Source organism: Myodes glareolus, chromosome 5 (assembly GCF_982192425.1).
Source record: "Myodes glareolus chromosome 5, mMyoGla1.1, whole genome shotgun sequence".
Classification (NCBI taxonomy): domain Eukaryota; kingdom Metazoa; phylum Chordata; class Mammalia; order Rodentia; family Cricetidae; genus Myodes; species Myodes glareolus.
In genome coordinates, this window is record NC_142030.1 from 30,371,229 (window position 1) to 30,395,005 (window position 23,777).

General features: G+C 39.3%; 2 protein-coding genes across 3 annotated transcripts in view; one reads left to right on the plus strand and one right to left on the minus strand.

Annotated features, from left to right (window-relative positions):
* The window catches only part of Appl1 (adaptor protein, phosphotyrosine interacting with PH domain and leucine zipper 1), a 41,281-nt gene extending 27,342 nt beyond the window's left edge, over positions 1-13,939 (plus strand). Inside the window, exons 15-22 of the mRNA XM_085687797.2 lie at positions 563-745; positions 3,857-3,909; positions 5,861-6,035; positions 6,130-6,166; positions 6,755-6,901; positions 8,435-8,485; positions 8,896-8,985; positions 10,379-13,939. Of these exons, the coding sequence (XP_085543923.1) occupies positions 563-745; positions 3,857-3,909; positions 5,861-6,035; positions 6,130-6,166; positions 6,755-6,901; positions 8,435-8,485; positions 8,896-8,985; positions 10,379-10,525 (883 nt within the window). The 3' untranslated portion in view covers positions 10,526-13,939. The remainder of the gene's footprint in view (positions 1-562; positions 746-3,856; positions 3,910-5,860; positions 6,036-6,129; positions 6,167-6,754; positions 6,902-8,434; positions 8,486-8,895; positions 8,986-10,378) is intronic.
* Positions 13,940-14,980: 1,041 nt separating this feature from the next.
* Asb14 (ankyrin repeat and SOCS box containing 14) overlaps positions 14,981-23,777 on the minus strand; it is a 30,233-nt gene continuing 21,436 nt past the window's right edge. The window contains exons 5-8 of one of the 2 annotated variants that reach the window (XM_048421696.3): positions 19,035-19,206; positions 18,185-18,728; positions 16,566-16,719; positions 14,981-15,942 (exon numbers count right to left, since the gene is read on the minus strand). In XM_048421696.3, the coding sequence (XP_048277653.3) occupies positions 15,764-15,942; positions 16,566-16,719; positions 18,185-18,728; positions 19,035-19,206 (1,049 nt within the window). In that variant the 3' untranslated portion in view covers positions 14,981-15,763. The remainder of the gene's footprint in view (positions 15,943-16,565; positions 16,720-18,184; positions 18,729-19,034; positions 19,207-23,777) is intronic. The other variant, XM_085687798.2, reaches the window with a different exon arrangement.

Here is a 23,777-nt window from a genome sequence, read left to right on the forward strand (position 1 = left end):
AACCCAGGTTCTCTTGCTTAGGTAGCAGGGACTTTATTGGCTGACTCATCTCCTAAGTCCCAGTTTATGTTTTTTAATTGGAAAGAAAGGAATCTTTTTTTGTTTTGTTTTTTTGAGACAAGGTTTCACTGTTTAGTTTAGTTCTGGCTGTCCTGGAACTCACTCTGTAGACCAGGCTGGCCCTGAACTCACAGAGATCCGCCTGCCTCTGCCTCCTGAGTGCTGGGATTAAAGGTGTGCGCCACCACCATCCAATAAGAAAGGAATCTTTTACTAAATAAATAGCTAGCTGATTTGGGATTAAGCTTTTACTTTTTGAGTCAGGGTCTTATTTTGAAGACCAGGCCAGCCCAGGATTTGTGCCCCTGTGTCTTCACATCCTAAGTGCTAGGATAGCAGGTCAGTGCTTCTATACCTGCCTTGGTAATGCTTTTTATTGGAATTTGCTTTATACTTTTATTGACTTAAAATACTGTTTTCTTTTTTTGTAGTCTGTTAAGCATTGCACTTCTGAAATAAAAAAAACTAAATTCAGTGCCTTTTTGTTTTCCTTTGTCTTTAGACCATCTCGACCATCCACAGCTCGGACCAGCAGTTCAGGATCCTTGGGATCAGAGTCTGCAAATTTGGCTTCCCTTTCTCTAGATTCTCTTGTTGCCCCAGATACTCCAATACAGTTTGATATAATTTCTCCTGTGTGTGAAGATCAGCCTGGCCAGGCAAAAGCCTTTGGCCAAGGAGGCAGGTGAGTGATGCTGTCATGAAGACAGGTGCTGTGATCTGTGAGAGTTATAATTCTGTCTGCGGTGCATTTCTACATCAGCTGTGTTGTCTTTCATGTGATTGTCTAACAACATTTTCATAGGGTAGAACCATACAGATTCTTTATTTTTTTTTTAAAATATTTATTCATTTTATTTTGCATTCAATATCTGCCTACATGTGTGCCTATAGGCCAGAGAGGGCACCAGATCTCATTACAGATGATTGTGAGCCACCATATGGTTGCTGGGAATTGAACTCAAGACCTTTGGAAGAGCAGGCAATGCTCTTAACCACTGAGCCATCTCTCCAGCCCCCAGATTCTTTATTTTTTTAAGTCTTCTATATCAATTAAAGGTGTTTGGATAATCAAATGTCAAAAAATTTAATTCTGAATTGCTTATCAAGTCTCTTACTTGGGCATTTGCCCTGTCAATTGCAAGACACGTGACAGTTTTATCTGCAGGTCATGACACTATTTTAAAACATCTATTTCAGAATAAAGGGCTAGGAATGTAGTAGCTCATTTGGTAGAATGCTTGCCTAGCATACTTAAAGCCTAGCACCACATAAAACCTGGGCATGCTTAGTTTATGCCTGCAATTGTAGTACTTTGGAGTTGGGAGTAGAAGAATCAGAAGTTGAAGTTACCTTGGTTACATAGTAAATTCAAGTCCAGTGTGAACTATGTGAGATCCTGTCTTGATGATGATGTTAATAATGATGAAGAAGAATACTTGTCAAATTACTTAATCTCAGTGATGATGATGAAGAAGAGGAAGAATACTATTGTCAAAGCACTTAATTTTGGGGAAGGAGATGGGCTAGAGAAATGGCTCAGAAATTGAGAGCACTTACTGCTCCTGCAGAGTATCAGGTTCAGTTCATAGCACCCACATGGTGGGTCACCACTCCCTGTAACTCTGGTTCCAGAGGATCTGAAACCATCTTCTGGCCTCACGAGTTCCTGAATGCATGTGGTGCACAATAATTTATATAGACAAACACACATACACAAAAAGAAATGAAACTATGACATATCATTTATTAAGGAGGTTGGGCACTTAATACACTAAATTTGGATATGACATTGATATAAACATGAAAATTTGCATAAATATACTAAATATGCATAGCATTTGGTATGCTATGCCAGGCTGATATAAAAGAGATCAGTATTGGGCTGGATAGATGACTCAGTGCTTGACAGCACTTGGTGCTCTTGCAAAGTGTAACAAGAGGGACCGGCTTGTTGGGGTATCTGTCCCGCCCGGTACCCTACAGCCGGCAGGCCCCAAAGAAAATCACACAGAGATCTCCATAAGTTATAAAACTGATTGGCCCATTAGCTCAGGCTGCTTATAGTTCAAGTAGCTTATATTAACCCATTATTCTTATCTATGCTAGCCACATGGCTCCATACCTTTTTCAGTGGGACAGATTACATCTTGCTTCTTCTGTGGTCTGGGCAGGATTGGGAGGAATGGGCTTCCTCCTTCCTAACATTCTCCTGTTCTCTTCGCCCCGCCTCTACTTCCTGCCTGGCCAGTCAGCGTTTATTCAAAATAAACAGATTGACAGAATACAGACAATTCCCCCGCACCAGCAAAAGACCCAGGTTTGGTGCTCAGCAGCTATATGGTAGCTGGCAACCATCCATAAGTCTAGCTCTAGGGATCTAGCTTCTGGCTTCTGCAGCCACTGGACACATAAATAGTGCATATACTTACATGTGTGCACTCTTCTATACACCTGCAATAAGAACAAATAAATATTTTTTAGAAAGAGGTCAATATCTTTGTATGTGTGTGTGTGTGCATATGCATGTTTATGTGTTTGCAGATGCACACATACATTTATGTGCACGCTTGTGAAGGCCAGAAGACAGCTCAGTTTCTCTGGTGCTAGTCCTCATTCATATACCTTTTTGTTTTCCCACTGGCCAGGATCTTGCCAGGTTGACTGGCTACCCAGTGAACCCTGGGGATCTACCCATTTCTGCCTCCCCGGAGCTGGGATAACAAGTGTGCACAACCTTGCTTGATCTTTTCATATCTATCTATCTATCTATCTATCTATCTATCTATCTATCTATCTATCTATCTATCTATGGGAGGATGTTTGAGACAGGGTTTCTCTGTGTATCCCTGGCTGTCCTGGAGCTACTCTGTAAACCAGACTGGCCTCAAAGATTCACCTTCCTCTGCCTCCTGAGTGCTGAGATTAAAGTTATGCACCATCACACCTGACTGCTTGACTTTACATAGGTTTTGAGAGTTAAACCCATGTCTGACTGAGCCATGTTCTTAGCTTCTGTCCTGTTTCTTAATGCCAGCATTATTTTAGACTGCTGCTTCCAAGACTTCCTTTGAACTGAACTTTTTCCTTCTATCATTGTGGCTATGCCATAAGCTAAGAATAGGAATGGGGGGGGGGAAGTAGTTTTTAATCTTTGGTTTACTTTTCTCCTTGCATTGTTACTTATATCTTGAGAAATAGAGTTTAGTTTTGTTTATCTTTGTTTGGTGCTGGGAATCAAACCCAGGCTTTGCGTGCATCCTAGGCAAGCCCTCTTAGTACTTACACATGTAGTACTTCTATATAGGCCCAGATGTAGGAAATACAATTAACAGGAAACTAGACAGTTTTCAAATCTTTATAGTTAACTTAAACAATTTGTACTTAATCTAGATCCAGATTTTTACAGTTCTAGGAAATCCCTGGCATTTTCATAAGTTTCCAGTAATATTGCCACATTAGTCTTCCTTTATGTTAGCTTGTTTAAATTTGAAAATTTTTGGAAAACAGTTTGAGAATTTTTGTTGTGTGTGGCTAAGTTTATGTCTGCTAAACAAATACAGCAACAGAAGACTGCAGTAGATACATCAGTCAGTGCAGATCCATTAGGTTGGCCTATTACTCAGTGTGAGAGTGATGCTCATGTATTTTGGCCATCCTATTGCTCATTATCAGAGAGTTCTAAAACTTCTCTTTATAAACATGTAAAGTTGTATGACTCAGTTTTTAATTTTGTTCTCTTCCATGTGGCTCATGATGATTGACCTATTTGTTCATATTTTTTCCTAAACTTCAGACGTACAAATCCATTTGGAGAATCCGGAGGAGGCACAAAGTCAGAAACTGAAGGTAGAACTCATTGCGATATTCTTTTCGTATTGTTTGTATTCTTGCAATAACATCTGGGCATATGGACTTCTTAGTTTTGACTAGTATGAACAGAGCAGATTGGGTCACAAGAAAGGATGTACAGGTGGGTTAAGCCTAGAGCGGAGAAATGACTTAGGTGGAAGGAATTCAAGTGAACAGAGTGGACTGGGCTGGTGTAAAACATGTATTTTATGGTCCAAGCCTGGAGTGTAGGGCTAGGTATGGCAAGGTAGAGAGGTTAGATGTGGTGTGTGAGGGGCTTGTAGGTTGCTGGTAGACAGCGTAGGTCTTGGTGGAATCCTAGAGGTTGGTTGAGGCTCAGCCTGGGGTGGCCAAGCTAGATTCAGGCACTTGATGTGGGACCTGGGTGGGTTGGGTGGGGGAAGGATATGTGGAAGGGTGTGTTCAGTTTTCCAGTACCTTATTTTTTTTTTTTAAAAAAAAGACAGTTCTCAAATAACTAGACTACCTTCAAATTCACTATGTAGCCAAGGATGACTCTTGCCTCCTTCCCAAGTACTAGGATTACAGTCATGTGCCAAGATGCTCAGCCAGGAGTTGGGTTTGTTGTTGATTTTATTGTATGTTTTGTGAGTATGCATGTTTTGTGTATCTGTGGGTTTTCTATTTGTGTGTGTGCGTGTACGTGCGTGCGTGTGTGTTTGTGCTTGTGTAGGCCACAGGTCCACATTGGCTATCTTCTATCCTTTTTCACCTATTTTTTGAGTCATGATGCCTCACTGAATCTGGAGTTTGCTAGCCAAAAGATCTCTCTCTCTCTCTGTGTCCCTTCCTTAGCCCATAAGCCCTGAGGTTATAGATACCCACTGCCTCATCTGCTCTGGCAGCCAGCTTTCATGTGGGTGCTAGACATCTGAGGTCAGGTCCTCATACTTACGCTGCAAATACTTAACCCATAACACACTGAGTCACCATTCCCAGTCCCAGCAGCAGCTGTCATTCATTTATTCTTTCTTTCTTTTCTTTCTTTCTCTAACCATCCCTCTCCCTCCTTTCCTCTCTCCCTCCCTCCCTTCCTTTTCTTTTGGGTAGGGGGCTGGTTTGAAACAGGGTTTCTCTGTGTCTCAGAGCTCTGGCTGTCTTGGAACTCACAGGTATCCATTTGCCTCTGCCTCTCAAGTGCTGGGATTAAAGGTGTGTGCCATCACACCTGGCTGCATCTATTTTTCTTAAATAAAAATTTAAACTTACAGTCAAGTTATAGGAATAGTACAAATAATTCTTTTTTATCTGGAACTTAAAGTTTCTATTGCTGTGAGAAGACACCATGACCATGGCAACTCTTATAAAGGAAAACATTTAATTGGAGTTGTCTTACAGTTCAGAGGTTTAGTCCATTGTCATCATGGCAGGAAGCATGGCAACATGCAGGCAGACATGGTGCAGGAGAAGGAGCTTAGTGTTCTGTATCTGGTTTGGCAGGCAGCAGCATCAAGAGAGAGTGAGCCACTGGGCCTGACTTGAGCTTCTGAAACATCAAATCTCACCACCCAGTGACACAGTTCCTCCAACAAGACCACACTACTACACAAGGCCATACCTCCAATAATGTCACTCCCTGTGAGCCTGTGGGTGCTGTTTTCATTCAGACCACCACAAACCATATCACTAACATTATATTTTGCTGATTGAAACTGAGGCCTTAATTTTCCTATAGTTTGAACACTTTAGTGTTAAAGGTTATTTCTAAATACCTCCTTTAGGTTTTATTTTTCATTGGAAAATCTAAAACCATGCAGTATATGGTTTTTCTTGGGAAAGAACTATGGGGTTTAAAAATACATAAATATTTTAGTAGAATGGCATGTGCTTGTAGTACCAGCATCTGGGATGCTAAAGCAGGAGAGTTGTGCTGCAGAACCAAAACCAAAACACATCCCTCCACCATATGTACCATGTTGTGTTGCAGACTCTATTCTTCATCAGCTCTTCATTGTCCGATTCCTTGGTTCTATGGAGGTAAAGTCAGATGATCATCCAGACGTTGTCTATGAAACAATGCGCCAGATCCTAGCTGCTCGGGCCATCCACAACATCTTCCGTATGACAGAATCACATCTGTTAGTCACTTGTGACTGTTTAAAGTAAGTAGTAACCTCTCCAAAATAAACCTTACAGGAAAAATAATTTAATTCAGCCTAATTAAAAAGTTGTTTTCCAAATTCTTAATTATTGTAGGTTAATTGATCCGCAGACCCAAGTTACAAGGCTCACAGTGAGTTCTGTGTGATTCAAGCTTTAAGTATCTTTTGTTTATATATTAATTTTATAGTTTGATAATAATCTGGTCCTATGTGTCCTAGTATGATAGTATCAATTAAGATTGATCTTTAGGCTATAGTTACATATAGTGCCAGCTCCACAAAATTATTGAGCACTGTGTAACTTAAAGATTCAACACATTTTGGTGTGATTAATAGTTTTTATCTCTAGAGACTTTATATGCCAAGGAAATTAGCAGTAGGAATCAAAACATAAACATAATTGAGTTTATTCTATAATTCTATATTTCTTTATAGGTGCAAGTGTATGTTTTTGTTTAATCATTTATTAAGTAGATTATTTTTGTAGTTAAATTTGTATTGATAAATATGTTATTAAATAAGACTTAGTATTTAATATTTTTTTTTGTAATATCCAACCCAAATATGGTATTATTTGTTACTAAATTATTATTCAATTGAAAATTGTCTTTAAGATTCTATTTACAATATTTTTAGAATTTAGCATGAGAGTTTATCATCTGAATGCTGCTGTAATGATTTGGAAGATCTCATATTTATTTATGGTGTTTCTGTGGCAGTTTCCATTACCATATGTAGTTTTATATGCTACACACCAAGAAAATAAACGACTCTTTGGATTTGTTCTCCGGACATCAGGCGGAAGAAGTGAGAGTAGTTTGTCATCAGTCTGCTATATATTTGAATCAAACAACGAGGGGGAAAAGGTACCTGGCTTTCAGAATGTTTGTTTTATAACATACCTATCAGAGTCACACTTTTAACCTAGAATTTTTGGAAAAAGCTCTCAGGTTATGCCTAGTCCATCTGAGCTGCTTGATGAAAGCACGCTGCTCTGGAGAGAGCCCCAGTGATGAGTGGAGCCTGTCAGGTTCTGTAAGCTGTTGATAGCTGGTTCCGTTTTCTTGCCGCATTAACTTACCCTGGGAATATAATACATTCCCATAGTCATTTTTAGGTGTTACTAATTTATGTCAGTATCACCACCCAAAAAATTCATGTTTGCATGGCTTACTAGTTTAGTAATGATGTTGTAAAATTTTAAATTTTTTTGTGTTTTTGAGAACTTCATTCATGAGTGCTGTTTACCTCATTTCCTCTCCTCCCTCTTCCTTTTCCAACTTCTCCTTTGTCTGTCCTCCTTGAAAATTCATGACTTTAATTATTATTATTGGTGTGTGTATGGGTGTATAAACCTTACTGAGTTCATTTAGTGTTGCTTTTATCTTTATTATTTTTTAAAAGATTTATTTATTATGTATACAGTGTTCTGTCTATCTGCTTGCTGGCCAAAGAGGGCACCATATCTCATTACGGATGACTGTGAGCCACCATGTGGTTGCTGGGAATTGAACACAGGACCTCTGGAAGAGCAGTCAGCGCTCTTAACCACTGAGCCATCTCTCCAGCCCCTTAGTGTTGCTCTTATATGCATGTGTTTGGGGCTGATGACTTAGAATTGGATAACTATTGGGGCTTGTCCCTGGACAAAATTCTTCCACTCTCAGCAACTATTGGTTGCCTGTAGCTCTTTCATCTAGGGATAGGAATTGTCTATTTCCAGGTCTTTTTAGGTAACCATATTGTTGAGATTTTATGGATACATCTTCCCTGTCATGTCTAGAAGACACTATCTTGCAACAGATGTCCTGGTCTTCAGATTCTTACAGTCTTTTCTATTCTCTCTTACATGATTTCCTGTAGCCTGAGGTATAGGGTTGTGCTGTAGATGAGTCGATTGGACCTGAGCACCCTACAGTCATGTATTGTCCACACTTTGACCGGTTGTAGATCTCTGTAATCACCTCTATCAGTATTGAGTTGATATAATGAGAAGTAGGATGGGCCCACGCTTGAGGGAAGAGCCAGCAGTAGAAGTTCCTTCAGAAGATTCTAAAGAAAACATGAATAACCTCTATGGAGACACACTTATGTTACAGCTGACAAAATAAATTGTTGCCTCCCCCAAAATAAATAAAAATTGAGGATTATAAATAAGACCAACTTTCCATTAATAATGTTAGAAAAAATAGTATATAAAATAAAGTCAACTTTCAAATGTTTAAAAAAAAAGAATACATGCTGAATTTTTTTTTGGCTGAAATATTTTTACATAAATTTTTATTTAAATTAATATGTTATCTTGCATTATTTTAAAACTAGTTATGTCATCCATTTGGGCATAAAAAATTATAGTATGATAGAAAAGTATCTGAGGTCTTTCTTTTTCCTCCTTTTAGATTTGTGATTCTGTTGGATTGGCAAAACAGATAGCACTGCACGCTGAACTGGTAAGAATCAGAGCCACTTAAATTTCCAAGGATGTCTAAGCTAAAGCAGGGTAATAAAAGCTCTTTCACACAAGCAAATAAATAAAACTGTTTTGCTAAACAAGATTAACAGTGGTTTCTATTGCTCATATAGCATTTAGAATCTGGAGGCAGGTGGTGGTTGTGCACACCTTTATTCCTTGCACTCGGAAAGCAGAAGCAGGCAGATCTCTGTGAGTTCAAGGCCAGCCTGGTCTACAGAGTGAGTTTCAGGACAGCCAGGGCTACACAGAGAAACCCTGTCTGGAAAAACTATTGGTGTGCCTTATATAAAAGTAATGAAAAGTTACAAAGATTACATTAGTTGAAATGTATAAAATTTAAAGTTGCTTCCTATTTAACATGTTTATTTTATTTCCCACCCCTTTTAGGATCGTAGAGCATCAGAAAAGCAAAAAGAAATAGAGAGAGTAAAAGAAAAGCAACAGAAAGAACTCAGCAAACAAAAACAGATTGAGAAGGTATTCCTTTATGTGAGATTGATAATGACTAATTCATCCTTGTGACTCTCAGACAGTTTCCAAATGGAAGTCCATTTCTGCTTGTTCAGCTGCCTCATAACTGGATGATTCATTGCGTAGTAGGAAAGGGGTGACACCTGAATTGCATAGTAGCTGCCGTGAAATAGAACATAACTTTCTGTTGAAGAAACATGCCAGAATTTTCATATATCAGTAATAGACTTAACTGTTTTGCTGAAAGCCACAATGACTGTGAAAGGGAAAATACTTATATTAAGCATCAGTAGGAGTGTCATATTCACATATGTACACACACACACACACACAAGCATACATACAAACATGCATGCATACTGCAGTTAGCACAGGTTGGTCCTGGAAACCAGACTGGGGTAACAAGGGAATGAAGAAAGGACAGACACTGAAGAAAGACAGACATGTGCACAGAAAAACTGGGATGAGATTCTCTTCCTGATGGAGTGGTGCCTCCTACTGCACAACAGCCCCAGAACTCAGAGTCTCTTATGAAGGGTTCTTACAGAAGGGTGAGCAGTCTGTCGGGCTCTATAGGGAGCAGTCTCAGGTTGGAGTCATTCCTGAGGTTGGAAGAGGGAAGAGGAAGCTGTCAGCATTGACCAGAAGGTAGTTTTGCCAGTTCCCGTGGGTTTAAGACACTGTAGTCCTTGACAAGGCTGTGCTCACGTCAGTAATAAACATTCACTCAGAGCTTCCTCCATTTTCCCTACAGCACACCGTGGTTTTTTTTTTTTTTTTTTATTTTGTGGTACTAATGATTAAACCTACAAAAGGGTAATTAAAAGTACACAATTTTCAGAGCCAAAACTTGATTAGGTGATTCTATTAAGGGTGGTGGCATTGATGGTAGAAAAACAAGAGAGAAAGTAACTGGGACATACATATGTGAAGAGACCAGTAGGAACTGGAAGTGAGTTGGATATAGGTAAGATCTGAGAAGAGAAAATGACAAAGACAGCACAGAAGGACAGCTTAACTGAGGGGAAGTGGAATCTGGAGAGGAGCAGGGAATGGGGTGTGGAGGACAGTTTTACTCTCTGCCTATACTGAGATATGAGAATATTCAGTACTTGATTATTAGCCATAGAACAAGAAAGGGTGGATAAAATAACACACTTTTTTTTGCATGTTTGTTTTTATGGTATTATTCATATGATACCAAAGTTCACCCTTGTGTCTCATTTGCTGAAAATACTTAGCCTTTCATTTAATCAGATTACCAGAATTATGTATGTGACAGGGTTGGAGTGGCTCTCAAGTATAGTAAAAGTACATAGAAAACTAAGTCTAGAACACTGTGTAGTTTTCCATTTGACTGCAGACAGTTAACTTAGTTTCTTTTTTATCTTTCCACCAGGACTTGGAGGAGCAGAGTCGGTTGATAGCAGCTTCCAGTAGACCAAACCAGACTGGTATTGAGGGCCAGGTTGTTGTCCTTAGCAGTAGCCAATCAGAAGAGAGTGATTTGGGAGAAGAAGGGAAAAAAAGAGAGTCAGAAGCATAAACATTTTTTGCTTGATTTTTTTTTTCCCCTTCCCCTGGAATGTGGCACAAGGTAACCATGTTAAAAGATCAAGGAGGAGACTAAGCTTTATATTGTTTCAGCTTCACTTAAGAAAGACTAAGCATGATAACAAGTTATATTGAGCATATACTTAAAAAATAAAATACTATGCATTATCATCAAATTCTACTTACCTAAATAAGATCTGCTTACTTTCCTGTAGTAGATTGCTGAGAAATCATACTTGTTCAAGACATTTTACTTTGTGAATGCTCTTTATTTTGCAGTGTAATTGGCTGTCTCCATAAGAAATCATTTATTCTTCAGATTCTGACATTTGTGTGTGTGCTCTCTCCCTTTCTTTAGGAATGTCTTGTTGGTAGTGAGGGAGTGTTCAACCAAATGAGCTTAAAATCCTTTCTGTTGAGAATTCTACAAGTTTGCAAATATTCTAACAATATTAAGTGTGCAATAGGATTTGTATAAAATCACTAGGACAGTGGCAGATGGTGCTCTTAATTTCAGGGCATTTTCTGGACTTGCTCCATGTCTCTGATGTACTGTATCATGGCATAGGAAAGAGACTCAAGTGTCTTTGTTGGTGTTTGATGCAGTCCTTGGTATTTTGTCACCATCTTCTCAGTTCTCAGGTTGGGACTTCACTTATTGCTGCAGAGCAGTGAGGGTTAGAATTTATTGAACGATTTTTGTTGTTGTTCAAACATTTTATATTAGAGTTGACACGTAAAGGGAGTGTTATAGAGTGATACATTGTATTTTCTGTATTGTGAAATAATTTTTTATTGATAATAAGTGACATTTCAAAAGATGTTGTATAACAATTATGTTTACTGCTTAGAATAAAAATGTGCAGTTTGGTTTAGAGAACATAATCTTTTAAATTTCAGACTGATAATCCCTGTATTTTCATAATCCCACATTTTGATAATGAATTGAATAGTCACTTTATATCCACAAAGGCAAATAATTTATGAGTATAGAATAATTTGTACTAATTATTGTAAATACTTTTACTTTTCAAATGAGCAAAAGATCTAATTCCATGAAAGACTGAAAAGGAATTGAACACCTCATATAGTATAGGACCAAGGAAGGAGTTAGCTTGCTACCAAGGTTGACATGTCCCTCAGTTCATCTTCTTTCAAGCCTTTCCTCACTTAGATTTTAATCTTTGTTTATAGATTTTATTTTCATGTGTTATACATGAAAAAGTATATATATATATATATATACATGTACAGTTTAAATATATTGAGTAAAGTATTCTACATAGTCATACATTTATAGATTTTTCAAGAGGTTAACCACTAATTTCACAAGTAATTTTCTCTTAGTTCTGAACTTAGTTTCACACTCTGTAAGTACAGTTTTCTGTAGTCATGAGATAACTATATATATATATATATATATTTGATCATGATATTGTTTTTAATTCATGTGCCAAATGGGACTAGTGCTTACTTAGTACTCTTTAAACTTTTATGTTACTCAAATATACAGTTAATAAGTAGCAATTTATGGAGCCCATTTGGTTAAAAGTCTGTTTTGTACTTTCTAAAGGAAATGTTTTCACATTAGTGTTTCCTTCTTGTTCAACTAGAAATTGCTGTGCTCAGTACTTGACTAGTTGTGGCAAGTCTTGCTTTAAAGATTTTTTTTTCGGGGGGAGGGGGTTTCGAGACAGGGTTTCTCTGTAGCTTTGGAGCCTGTCCTGGAACTAGCTCTTGTAGATCAGAATGGTCTCAAATTCACAGAGATCTACCTGCCTCTGCCTCCCCAGTTCTGGGATTAAAGGCGTGCGCCACCACCGCCTGGCTGCTTTTAAGATTTTTGAGATTGGTAAGGTTTCTGACTTTTATTGTTGGTTTTGTTTTGTTTTTATTGTCTGTTTGATTTTAGCAGTGCTGGGGATCTTACATATGCTAAGTAAGCCCTTTACACTGAGCTGCATCTCAACCCAAGTTTTCAGTTTCATGAAGTGTTTTCTTGATATGAGATGTCCTGTGTACTGCAGGGGAAATCTGTTTTACAATAAGAGTGGTCACCATCAGGAGACAGCTTTAATTTCTGCTGCTATATATGGCAGCAAAATGCTGCGATTTGGATAAATATTCAGGCTAGGGGTGAGAGTTTTCTGATTCTTTTTAAGTCACGTTTCATAGGAATTCCCACAGTTGCTATCACATCCACAGGTCAGACTAGAATGTATTCTGATGCCCAGGACGTGTCCTGAGTGGACTGAACATTTTCCATGACTGAGCGTCTGTTCTGTCGCTGTTAAACTGTAGGGATTTTGCACAGCAGCTTTAATCAGCTCTCCTGCTTGAAGAAAGCTGCCTGTGAGTTTCTTCCTAAACGTTAATGCTGATCTTGTTCTGTTGTACTGTCCTCCAAAATCTCTCCCAGCTTTTTAGAAATTAACAAAATTTCTTTAAAAAGGAAGAGAAATTTAGCCTACCTAATTCTACTGTGCATTCTGTTACCTATATTGACAGTACTTCCATAACTGTGTAATAAACTAATAGAAAATCACTTCCTTCTGTATCCTTGCTAGAGACTTGCTGTAAACTTGCTAGAGACTGAAACTGTCCCTTTGAACAGAGTCCCTGAATCTCTGAAGCCATTCTTGTTTTTGTCATGTATTTAAAGACTACTTGGTGTTTAATTTCAAAAAAGAATTTGTTGGAATGAGGAGGTAGCCATTATTTTTGAGAAAAGAATAGTAGGATGTACATAACATTGTAGGTAACATGGTTTTATGTGGTGAATGCTTACAAATAACTACAGGAACCACACTATTTACAGTTGGAACTGACAATGCTGGCAGATCCTGAAAGCTAGTATATTACAAAATCTTCTGGCATCTGAATGAAATGAACACATTAATTTGCTTTTGTTAACAAGTCTGAGCATTTGTAGTAAGCAAGCTTTTCATCTTGTTTTTAGCAAGCTTGATTTATATCTCTATAATGAGATTTTTATTCTACATTAATAACAGATTTGAAACTAGAACCATGGTGAACTTTTAGTCAACCTCTAGCTACACTTGTAAGTAACTGACTTCAATTAATATGGATATTGGGGACTAAATGATAATTAATGTGCAAGACTGCTTTGTATATTTTGTGATTTTTGTAATGTAAGTAAATTGATTAACTCTTATTTCACTGATGATATTAACCAACTGTGCAGTGTACATATAATTGAAAATCATGCAGCATCTCTCTTTAAAATTGGATTTGTGATCATGGTATAGCTTGTGGGGCAGAGAACTTATTTTTTCATTTGTCAAAATAGGTATTTGCTGACAGGGCTTCAAGAAGTATGTTGTTGGGTTTTTTAAATGTATAATAAAGTTCATGTTTTTTTTTAATAAAGACTTTATGTATGAAATATTTGCTAGTTACTCTGAATTTTATTTCTCTATATAATTTCAGATGTTTTTAGGCTGGGGCTGGAGAGATAGGTTAGCAGTCAAGAGCACATATTCCTCTTCAGTTCCCAGCAGCCACAGCAGATGGCTCACATTTGCCTGCAATTTCAGCTTCCGAGGATCTGATACCTTCCTTCTAACATCAATGGGCATTGTGCTCACATGCACATCTCCCCTCCCCCCATTACATACATATTCTCTGTAAAAAGACTATAAAAGTCATGGCCAGGTATGGTTGTGAACACTTGTGATCTTAGTTTCTAAGAGACAGATGCAGGTGGATCTCTGTGAGTTCCAAGCCAACAGAGGTACTTACTGAGAAAAGACAATCCTCAGAAGTAGCGTCTGCTATTTTGAGCACAAAGAAGTTGCATTCATACACTTATTATAAGATCAATAATAAGTACACAGTTTTAGAAGTGGGTATATTTTAGTTACTTGAAATTTGTACTAGCTTCTAAGGCAAGCTTAGTAGCCTACTATGGCTTTGAATTCGAGGTTCTCTCCCTTTACCCCCTGAATAGTTTGGATTATAGGCATGTGCTACTACATTTGGATGAGTTTTTGGTTTTTATTTTTAATTACCTTACAATTCTAGCTATGTGTTGTGAAACTATGTTCAAATTCTTTGTGTTTTTTTGTTTTTTGTTGTTGTTTTCCTGAGACAGTCTCCTATAGCCAAAGCATCCTTGAATTTACCATGTAGCTGTGGATGACCTTGAATTCTTGATCCTCTGCCTCTATCTCCCAAGAGCTGGGATTACAGGAATATACCACCATGCCTGGTTTCAGAGCTACTTTAAAATTTATCTTTGCCAATTTCACACATGTATATATTTTAATTATATTTACCCCCATCACTTCCTCTTATCCCCCTTCCATTCCTGCTGAACCCCCTTTATCTCTTAATAAGTTCCCCTCATGCAAGTATGAAGACAGGTCAGTACAAATGTAACAAGTAAATAACCTACTGGAGTTTGAACCACTTCCCAGGGTTACACCACTGAAGAAAGTGACTCTCCTTTCCCTCAGCAGCTACAGTTACCAGTAGCTCCTTGAGGAGCAGTGGGACCTCACGAGCCCTCCCTGATCCATGATGGCTTTGTTTGTTTGCTTTATTCATTTAGAGAGAGAAGTGTGTGTGCATTTGTGTGTCATGGTGTACATGTGGATATCAGAGTACAACTTGCTGGAGTTGATTTTCTCCTACCACTGGACTCTGGTGGTCAGATTCTGGCCATCAGGCTAATGTGGGGAGCACTTTTCCCCTCTGGCACCACAATGGAACGCTGGTGTGCTCCAATCAGAGACCAGTTTGATAGCTCATCGCAATTGCATCAGGGGCACATGTTGCCTGCAAGTTCAGTACTGCCCCCAACATACAGAGTCCCAACTGGGTAACACAGTGATAGTCCCGTACCCCGCCCCCAGATGCCTTCATAGAAACTCCAGCTCTAGGAAAGCTAGCCAGCAAGGAGGAAACTTCCAGTTCGTTTCTTGATATCTTTGTGTCCTGCAACCAGAGTGCGTAATGTCTTCAGCAATATCATCTCACCATTGAGTCATAGTAGGCAGTCAAGAGCAAGAACAACAACCTGTATTGTCTGAGAGACTTTTGAACCTCTCTCACCAGCTCACAGAGAGGAATCCCACACAGAATGACTTTTTAAATGATGTAGACTACACTGAAGTTTTAATTACTGAGCAAAGAGAAAGCCGTTTCAAACAAGTAAATTGTGAAGAAAATGCTGCAGATTATACCTTTTTTCTCCAGAATAGGTCTGTTACCAGGTTCCTGTAAAACTCTCTTGTCCGTAAAGGTCATATTCTTTGTAAAGGACGTAAGCTTTTAGACGGTTGGGCAATGGTAGAAATGACATGAAGACAGGGCAACGCAGACGTAACCGTCCCATACACTTCCGGATCTTGAGGCGGCACAAGTGTTTTAGAGAACGAGGGTTTGCTAAAACAGAAAGAATCACTTTGTTTTTTGGTGACTGAGGGTTTAGTTGGCAAATGTATTTGATATCTGTGTTAATAGCGTTTGTTTGCCATACTGTCTGTAGGGCAACAGCTCTTCAGTCTTCATCGCTGTCTTCTGTAGTTTCAAAAGCACGTCAGCTGTGAGTCTGACTTGGTGAGACTCCCAAATCTTTCAAGTACTTAAATATCAGCTCCCCCATCCTGTCTCTTGGAATTGGCTAAAAGCTCAAAGATCACCCCAGGAGAAGCAAGATATAAGGAAATCTTATTTTGACCCAAGCGAGAGAATTTATTTGAGGGGAAGCCTCATTTTATATGCTACAGGGTTAGAATGTAGCATTCCCTTTTTCTATTGCCAATTCATAACTTCTAATTCTTGGGTGTGTATTGTTCCCGATAGCTATAGGTTAAATGGATTGGGGGAAAAGTGTAATCTATCCATAAAGTAATTAGATTTCATTTGATGGGAAATGGTCACACATTATAAATAGCACAATTTAAAAAGACTAGTATTTTTCTATTTAGGTCAACCTTTTAATCAGAAGAATTTTCTAAAATAAAATAAGTATTTTGGTAAGAATTTTCAATAAGAAAGATACTCACTCAAGATCAAATGTATTTCTGGCCAGAGCTTCTGTTTTTCAAGCACAGCTTTCAATTTTGAGCAGATTTGCACTTGATCAACATAATCAAGCATCACACGGACAACTTTTCCAGAGAGATGCTGTAGCCATGACAAAGTAATGACTTCGCAGAACTGAGAGGAGAACAAGCAGAAAGCAAGTCAGAGAGCGCTGAACATCCGCGGTTTGGCGGCGTAATGAAAAGAGCACTAAACTCAGTTCATGAGCTCGCCTGACATCAGTGTGGCCCCGGAGCCTCACAGGGCAATGAGGTTTGGCAGGTCATCAGGTTTGGTGTTAAGCACTTTCAGTCGAGCCATCTTGCTAGTCCTGTTTTTTTTTTTTTGGGGGGGGGGATAGACTTTTACTATGTTGCTCAGGCTGACCTCACGTAATGTCTCCTGAGTAGCTGGGACTCCATGTGTGCCATCATATCCAGCTATCATTTTACTAAAGCTTTTATGTTTTTGCATTTTCTGTTATTTATAACCTAAATCTGATCCTGATGCTGTTTCTGTCTTTAAATAATGTATGTGTCCTTAGACAAGATGCTCAAATGAGAAAGTTATAATGCATGTACTGCTCAGAAATAATACCAGATGGTATATGCCTAAATGCCAAATCAGTGTACAGAGTAACTCATACTCTTATTCCCTGAAACACCACCTTTTCCTTCATCAAACTTGTTCAAAACCTTTCATTCACCATCTTATTTGTTTTGTTTTGTTTTCTTTTCTTTTCTTTTCTTTTTTTTTGAGAGGGGGACAGGGTTTTTCTGTGTAACCTTGGCTGTCCTGAAACTCAACTGTGTAGACCCGGCTGGCCTTGAACTCGTATAGATTCACCTGCCTCTGCCTCCCAAGTGCTGGGATTAAAGGTATGCACCACCACCGCCCAACCCTTGTTTTTAAATTTTGATAATGTACGTTCAGGTGTATAAAACATCCACTGTGTACAAAGCACAGACAAAATGAACAAGAACTGATGTTTATATATTTCTGAGGGATTCAAAATAGTTAAAATGATAATTCTAGGTAAATGCTATAAAAGAAATATCCACAGTAAGAGAATTGATTCAGGGAGGGAATTCTTAAGGTGGATAAGGAAGGGCCTGTGAAAGAGGACACTTGAAATAAGACCAGAAAAGTGGAAGAAGCAATTTGAAAGCCCTGGAAAAAGTTGGTGAGGAAAATAACAGAGGAGGTAAGGCAAAACCAAGAGACTGATATGTGATTCTCTTCATCAGAAAGATGGCAAAAGGAAATGGGCTCATCAAATTTGAGAGCTAAAGAAACACAGTGATTATAGGTATGGGGAACTTGGAAACATTTTAGCTAAATAAATTATTCAAAGTAAAAGTAGCTAGAGTACAAGGTCTTTAAAACCTTGCTTTTGTGTTGAACTTGTGACTAAAGTCACTTTCTCCTCGGAGTTATCTTTCTACTTCTTACATCTTCCCACTGTGGGTTTATCTTACGATGTGACATACTAGAGTCTTCCCAACAGGAGCTTCCCCAAGGGCATATTGTATCTATTGTTACAGTTCCAAGACTACAGACAATAACTGTTTACGAAATGCCACCAGTACTGTGGACTTACCATAGTATCTTTAATAACTGTAGGTGTCCAGCCTTCAAAAGTACAAAAACGATGAACTCTGTCCCCGTGAGGACAATCAAAGCATCGCTCTGTGTCATACCCATAATTCAATAGCATCCTGAGCATGACTTCGTCTTTCAGTGAGTATTGCAGTGCCGATGGGAAATGCAAAGGGTTAACTCTGCAGAAGTAGTTGACGTTGGCCCCATGCCTCAGTAGTAGACTTATGAGCTCATGGTTGCCCATCCTGAGAGCTATCTGTAGGCAGTTGACTGGGTCTTGATTGGGTAGAGCACCAGCATTCAGAAGCAGTTTAACTGAAGAGAGGTCACCATTTGAAACAGCAAAATACAAGGCTGACTTCCTTTGATCATCATAATGTTTACGGATTCTCTGATCTAGCATGAAATTCACATCAAATCCAGCCTGAATGAGAATTTCCAGGCACTGGGGGTGCGCCCCAGCTGCTGCACAGTGAACTGGACTGATCCCACTCCTCTTGATGGCAGCAATATCCGTAACTGGAACCAACATCTTTAGGGCTCTGGGAAAAAAATATCAAATGCACTTCAGGTTGTTACAATGCAGAGTTAGCCTATTTATGAGACTGTTAGCCCTACATTGAATGATATATGTTAACCAGATGGTATTTAGGACCCCTACCAAAAGTGTTACTTTCTTCAAGAAACTCAGATGTCAAGTAAAATTTAATGGAACTACTGTTAAGGGAAAAACTCCGAATTAGTCAGATCACCTGAGGCCCAAGGCTTCCCATGTTTCCCAAGCAGTTCTTTAAAGAAATTTAGTTATTACTATTTCCTGTTTCTTACAATTACAGAATTGAACTTACAATAAGTGGCCTTTGTCAGCTGCCACATGTATGGGCAGGTGGCCTGAGCTTTTAGGAATGTTGGCGTCAGCTCCATATTCTAGCAAGAGAGTCACAGAGTCTGGGTTTCCTCCTCTAACGGCTTCAAGTAAAATGGAGGAAGAATCAGAGGCCTGACTGTGAACATCAGCTCCTAGAAAGAGAAGTCTCAATAGGCAAAGATTCTTTTCCACTATTGCTTAAGCAATCTTAATATACCATCACCTCCACAGAAAAGCAGCTCAGCAGTTAAGAGCAATTGTTGCTCTTCCAGAGGACCAGCGTTTGGTTCCCAGCACCCACAAGGTGGTTCACAACCATTGGGAACTCCAGTTCCAGGGGATTTGATGTCCTCTTCTTAACCTCTGTGGGCACTATACTTGCATGCGGTACACATGCATACATGCAGACAAACACTTATACACTTAAATATAATTTTTTTAAAAAAAACAATCAGCACCTGTTACAGTAATACACTAAGAACCGAAGACATAAAATATGTGCTCCCTTTCCCCACGTGCTGTATTAACTAGTTGGGGAAGAAAACCATGGCATAAGTAGTTTCTAAATTACAGTTCAGTTGACCATCATAGTTGTTTAATAGATCATTTGGCACTTGAAGTCCAGTAGGAATACTTGGTAAAAGGTAGCTTTCTTTCTAGACTGGCTTATAAAAGTCACCCTGACCCCTAATATGCTTACATGCAGAGTGGCACAAGCGGCTGGCTATATTTCTATGCCATCTAATGATGTTTTGATGACAAGGGACAGTAGTTATTTTTCAAATGATTACAGACTTCATAGTAAAAGACCCTAATTCTTCTTAAAGTTGAGGGCTGTTGATAGCTACAGAGGTAAGTGTATCCACACTTTGTCGAGTATGTAGGTTAAGTGTCCTCTAGAAGATCTAGGGCAGGGACTGGAAGGGGAGCTGGGAGCTGAAGAAAAGAAAGATGTTTGAGTCGATGCTAGAAGTCTCAAAGCTGAGCACATTCTGAGCATATTTGGAGCTCAATAAAAAGAATGTGCCTTTAATTTAGAATAGATTGCTTTATCACAAGGGCTGCACAAGAACCTCATTCTTAGAATGCAGTAAGCAATCTAATAACCGCTTTTGAATGTTCACTATGTCCTGGTTGCTTTATATGTATAAAAATGTCTAAACTTGGGGCTGGAGAGATAGCTTAGTGGTTAAAAGTACTTACTTCTCTTCCAGAAGACCTGAAATGAGTTTCCAACACCCAGGTTGGGTGGCCCACACCCACCTTTAACTCCAGTTGTAGGGGCTCAACGGTCTCTTTCTAGCCTTCTTGGACATCTACACACTAGTAGCACACACACACAGACATGTAATTAAACATAAAATTTTGGGCAAGAGTGATAACACACACCTTTAATTCCAGTACTGGAAGGCAAAGGCAGGTGGATCTCTGAGTTTGAGACCAGCCTGGTCTACATGGTGAGCTCCAGGACCGCCAGGGCTGCATAGAGAGGCCCAGTCACAAAAATCAAAGATAGGTTTAAAAAAATCTTACGGAATCTCTAAACTTCACGATGAACCTTAGAAGTAGGTTCTAATATCCTCATTTAAAGGTGAAAAAATTTAGACTTTCTGAGTTTAAGTTCCCCAAAGACACAGAGCTAGTAGACAAGCAAGGTGATTAAGATGAGGAAATGGAAATTTTGATTGGTATTATTTATAAAGTAATAAAAAGAGGAAAAAACAAAACAACAACAAAAAGATTTGTGTGCACATCTGCATACCCAAGCTTACTTCTATGAGACCATATTGTGGTGCAGGAGAATTATCTGTATTCTGTCAATCATGTATTTTAATAAAATGCTTATTGGTCAGGCAGGAAGTATAGGTGGGTCAACCAGACAGGAAGTAGAGGCAGGGCTATGAGAACAGGAATATTCTGGGAAGCAGGAAGCTCCCTCCGCCATTCCTGCCCAGACTACCGAAGAGGCAACATGTGAGCTGTCACACTGAGAAAGGTACTGAGCCGTGTGGCTAACATAGATAATGATAATGGATTAATATAAGTTATAAGGACTAATAAGAAGCCTGACCTAATGGGCCAATCAGTTTATAATCTTATGGAGTCCTGTGTGTAATTTTCTTTGGGGCTTGCAGGTTGTGGGGTACCCAGCGGGACAGAAACCCCAACAAGCCGGCCCTCATGTTACAATGTTGCTACTGCACTGCACAGGATGGTAAAGTATGATTTAGAGTCAGGTATGACTTCAAATGCTGGCTCACTGGCTAGCAAATGATAGCTAATCTAAAGGGTTAAAAAGATTTAAAATTTGTTCTCTTTCTTCATCTCTATATTTAAATCACTGATCTAAATTTACTCTTAGTCTAGAGATGTGGTTTATTAGAGTTTCTTTGAAGAATGCAAAAGACTGGTTTAAACCCTAGCAATACACACACACACACACACACACACACACACACACACACACACACAGAGAGAGAGAGAGAGAGAGAGAGAGAGAGAGAGAGAGAGAGAATCTTTCCTTAAAGATGAAAGATCTGGTATTTACTTTTTGTTATTCTAGCAAATAATATCTAACAACATCCCGTAGATCACATATGTCAGGCGTCATGCTAAAATTTAATAGGCATTTGCTGGAGATCTGCTTCCTGTACAGAAAAGAAATAAGTGTACAAAGGACAGAACAAAGGACAGAACTTTTCTTCAATATAGGCAACTTTGCCATCTAGAATATTACAAACTGGGACTACATATTACTAAAACCAAAATTTCTGAATATAAGGAGAATAAAAAAGATACTTATACTGTTGGGACTTCATATACTGCTTCATTGGACACATTAATGATGATTTCAATGATCTATAAGTTTTCTGAGCCAAAGGTTCCTGCTAGTCATCCCAGAATCTAGAATGGCCATCACTATAATTCAGTGTTGCGGTAAGGGAGTGGGTATACTGGAAGAAGTGTTGCAGCTGGTACTGCTTTGATTCTCTTTCCTCAAGTGCAGGGTGAGTTGATATCTGCCTCACATATTTAAAGGACTGTGTGTGGTACATAGACTGCTAATGCCTGTGGGATTTACTCTGTAAGTACTCTGTAAACATGAATTGTCCTCTCTTCCACAGGAGTTTGACTGTTAGAGCAGAGGCTAGGACCCAAAGCAAAGCAGGCAGAAGGAATTTGCTCTTATCTTAACAACTTGATAAGAAATTGCCTTGTGGAGGGAGAGAAACGGGGAGGGGATATGCTAGCTAGCTAGATGATAGATAGATAGATAGATAGATAGATAGATAGATAGATAGATAGTTTGATTGATAAATAGGGCAGATACACAGTAATATTAGTAGAATATTCCTTTACACTGTGTGAAGATACTTCACTGTGATTGGTTTAATAAAAAACTAAGCAGCCAATAGCTAGGCAGGATTTTTAGGGTAGTGAGAATGCTGGGAAGAAGAAGGGCAGAGTTGCTAGGAATTGCCAGCTAGAGATGGAGGAAGCAGGAAAGCAGCATAAGCCATGCAGAGTAAAGGTGGTAAGTCCATGAGGCAGAAAGTGAGTTAATAGAAATACGTTCTAAAAGACCTGGATAAATCCAGACCCCTCTAGCAGGAAAAATAGAGCCAAAAATCCAGCAGGAAGAGAAGAGCCAAAAATCTAGGTTAGCTGGTTCAGTGACTCTGTGTCAGGAACTAGCTGAAGATAAAGTTAGATTATAATTTTGGGTATAATCTTGAGAAACAGGAAGTTACCCCCTTGTGATTATCACTTGTATTTTCGGAATTTTTCAGTGAGCACTGGTATTTTCAGAATTTTCCAATGACGCCCACCCTGCCCCCTTTGGATTACTGGGTTGTGGTTTCTTCCCTTAAATACCCCTTCTCCCAGCTACTTGGGGTCAAACTCTCTACCCCTACGTGGGAAATGAGTTTTGACCCCAGTGCACTGGTTCCTGTCCTGTCAATTAACCTCGTGTGATTGCAGCAAGGAAGGTCTCTTGTGAGTTCATGGGGAGTCGTGTTATCCCGAGACTTGAGTGAGAGTCTCCCTGCTCCAGAGGTCTTTCAGTTCATTTAAGTTGTAAGAGCTAGCTAGAAACAAGCCTAAACTATCAGTTGTGCTTTCATAATTAAGTCTTTGTGTAGTTTGTTTGGGAGATGGCTGGCAGGACAGAAAATGTCTACCCATTCTAGTTGCAGTGTGGTTCAAGTAAAATGCTGCAGATCCCCGAGGGGCGCAGAGGCAGAAATGCTGCAAGTCCCCCAATGGTGGCAGTGGGCAGTAGACCATGAGACCATGCCGCAGGTCCCTGGAACCAGGGTGGGCCACGAAGGCAGCCACGTCCCAGGCAGGGAGCCCCCGAGTGGCCTGTGGGCCATGAGGGCCAGCGGGTCCTAGACAAGGAGCTGCATGGTGGGTTAGAGACTGAGAGGGTAAGCACACCATGCAGAGGAAGTGGGTATTTATTTAGTGGATTATGGAGGAGTAAGGGAAAAGGGGAAGGGGTAAGAGCAGAGAGAGAGAGACAGAGACAGAGAGAGAGAGAGAGAGAGAGAGAGAGAGAAATAAAAAAAAGTGTGGAGAAATGGGGAGAAAAGAGAGGCAGATCTGCCTGTCTTGCTGGTGGATGGGGGGGGGAGTGGGCAGTACTTGTCTCTTAAAGGGACAGGACAAACTATTACAGTAGTGGTTTTTAAGAATTATTTATATTTTATGTGCATTG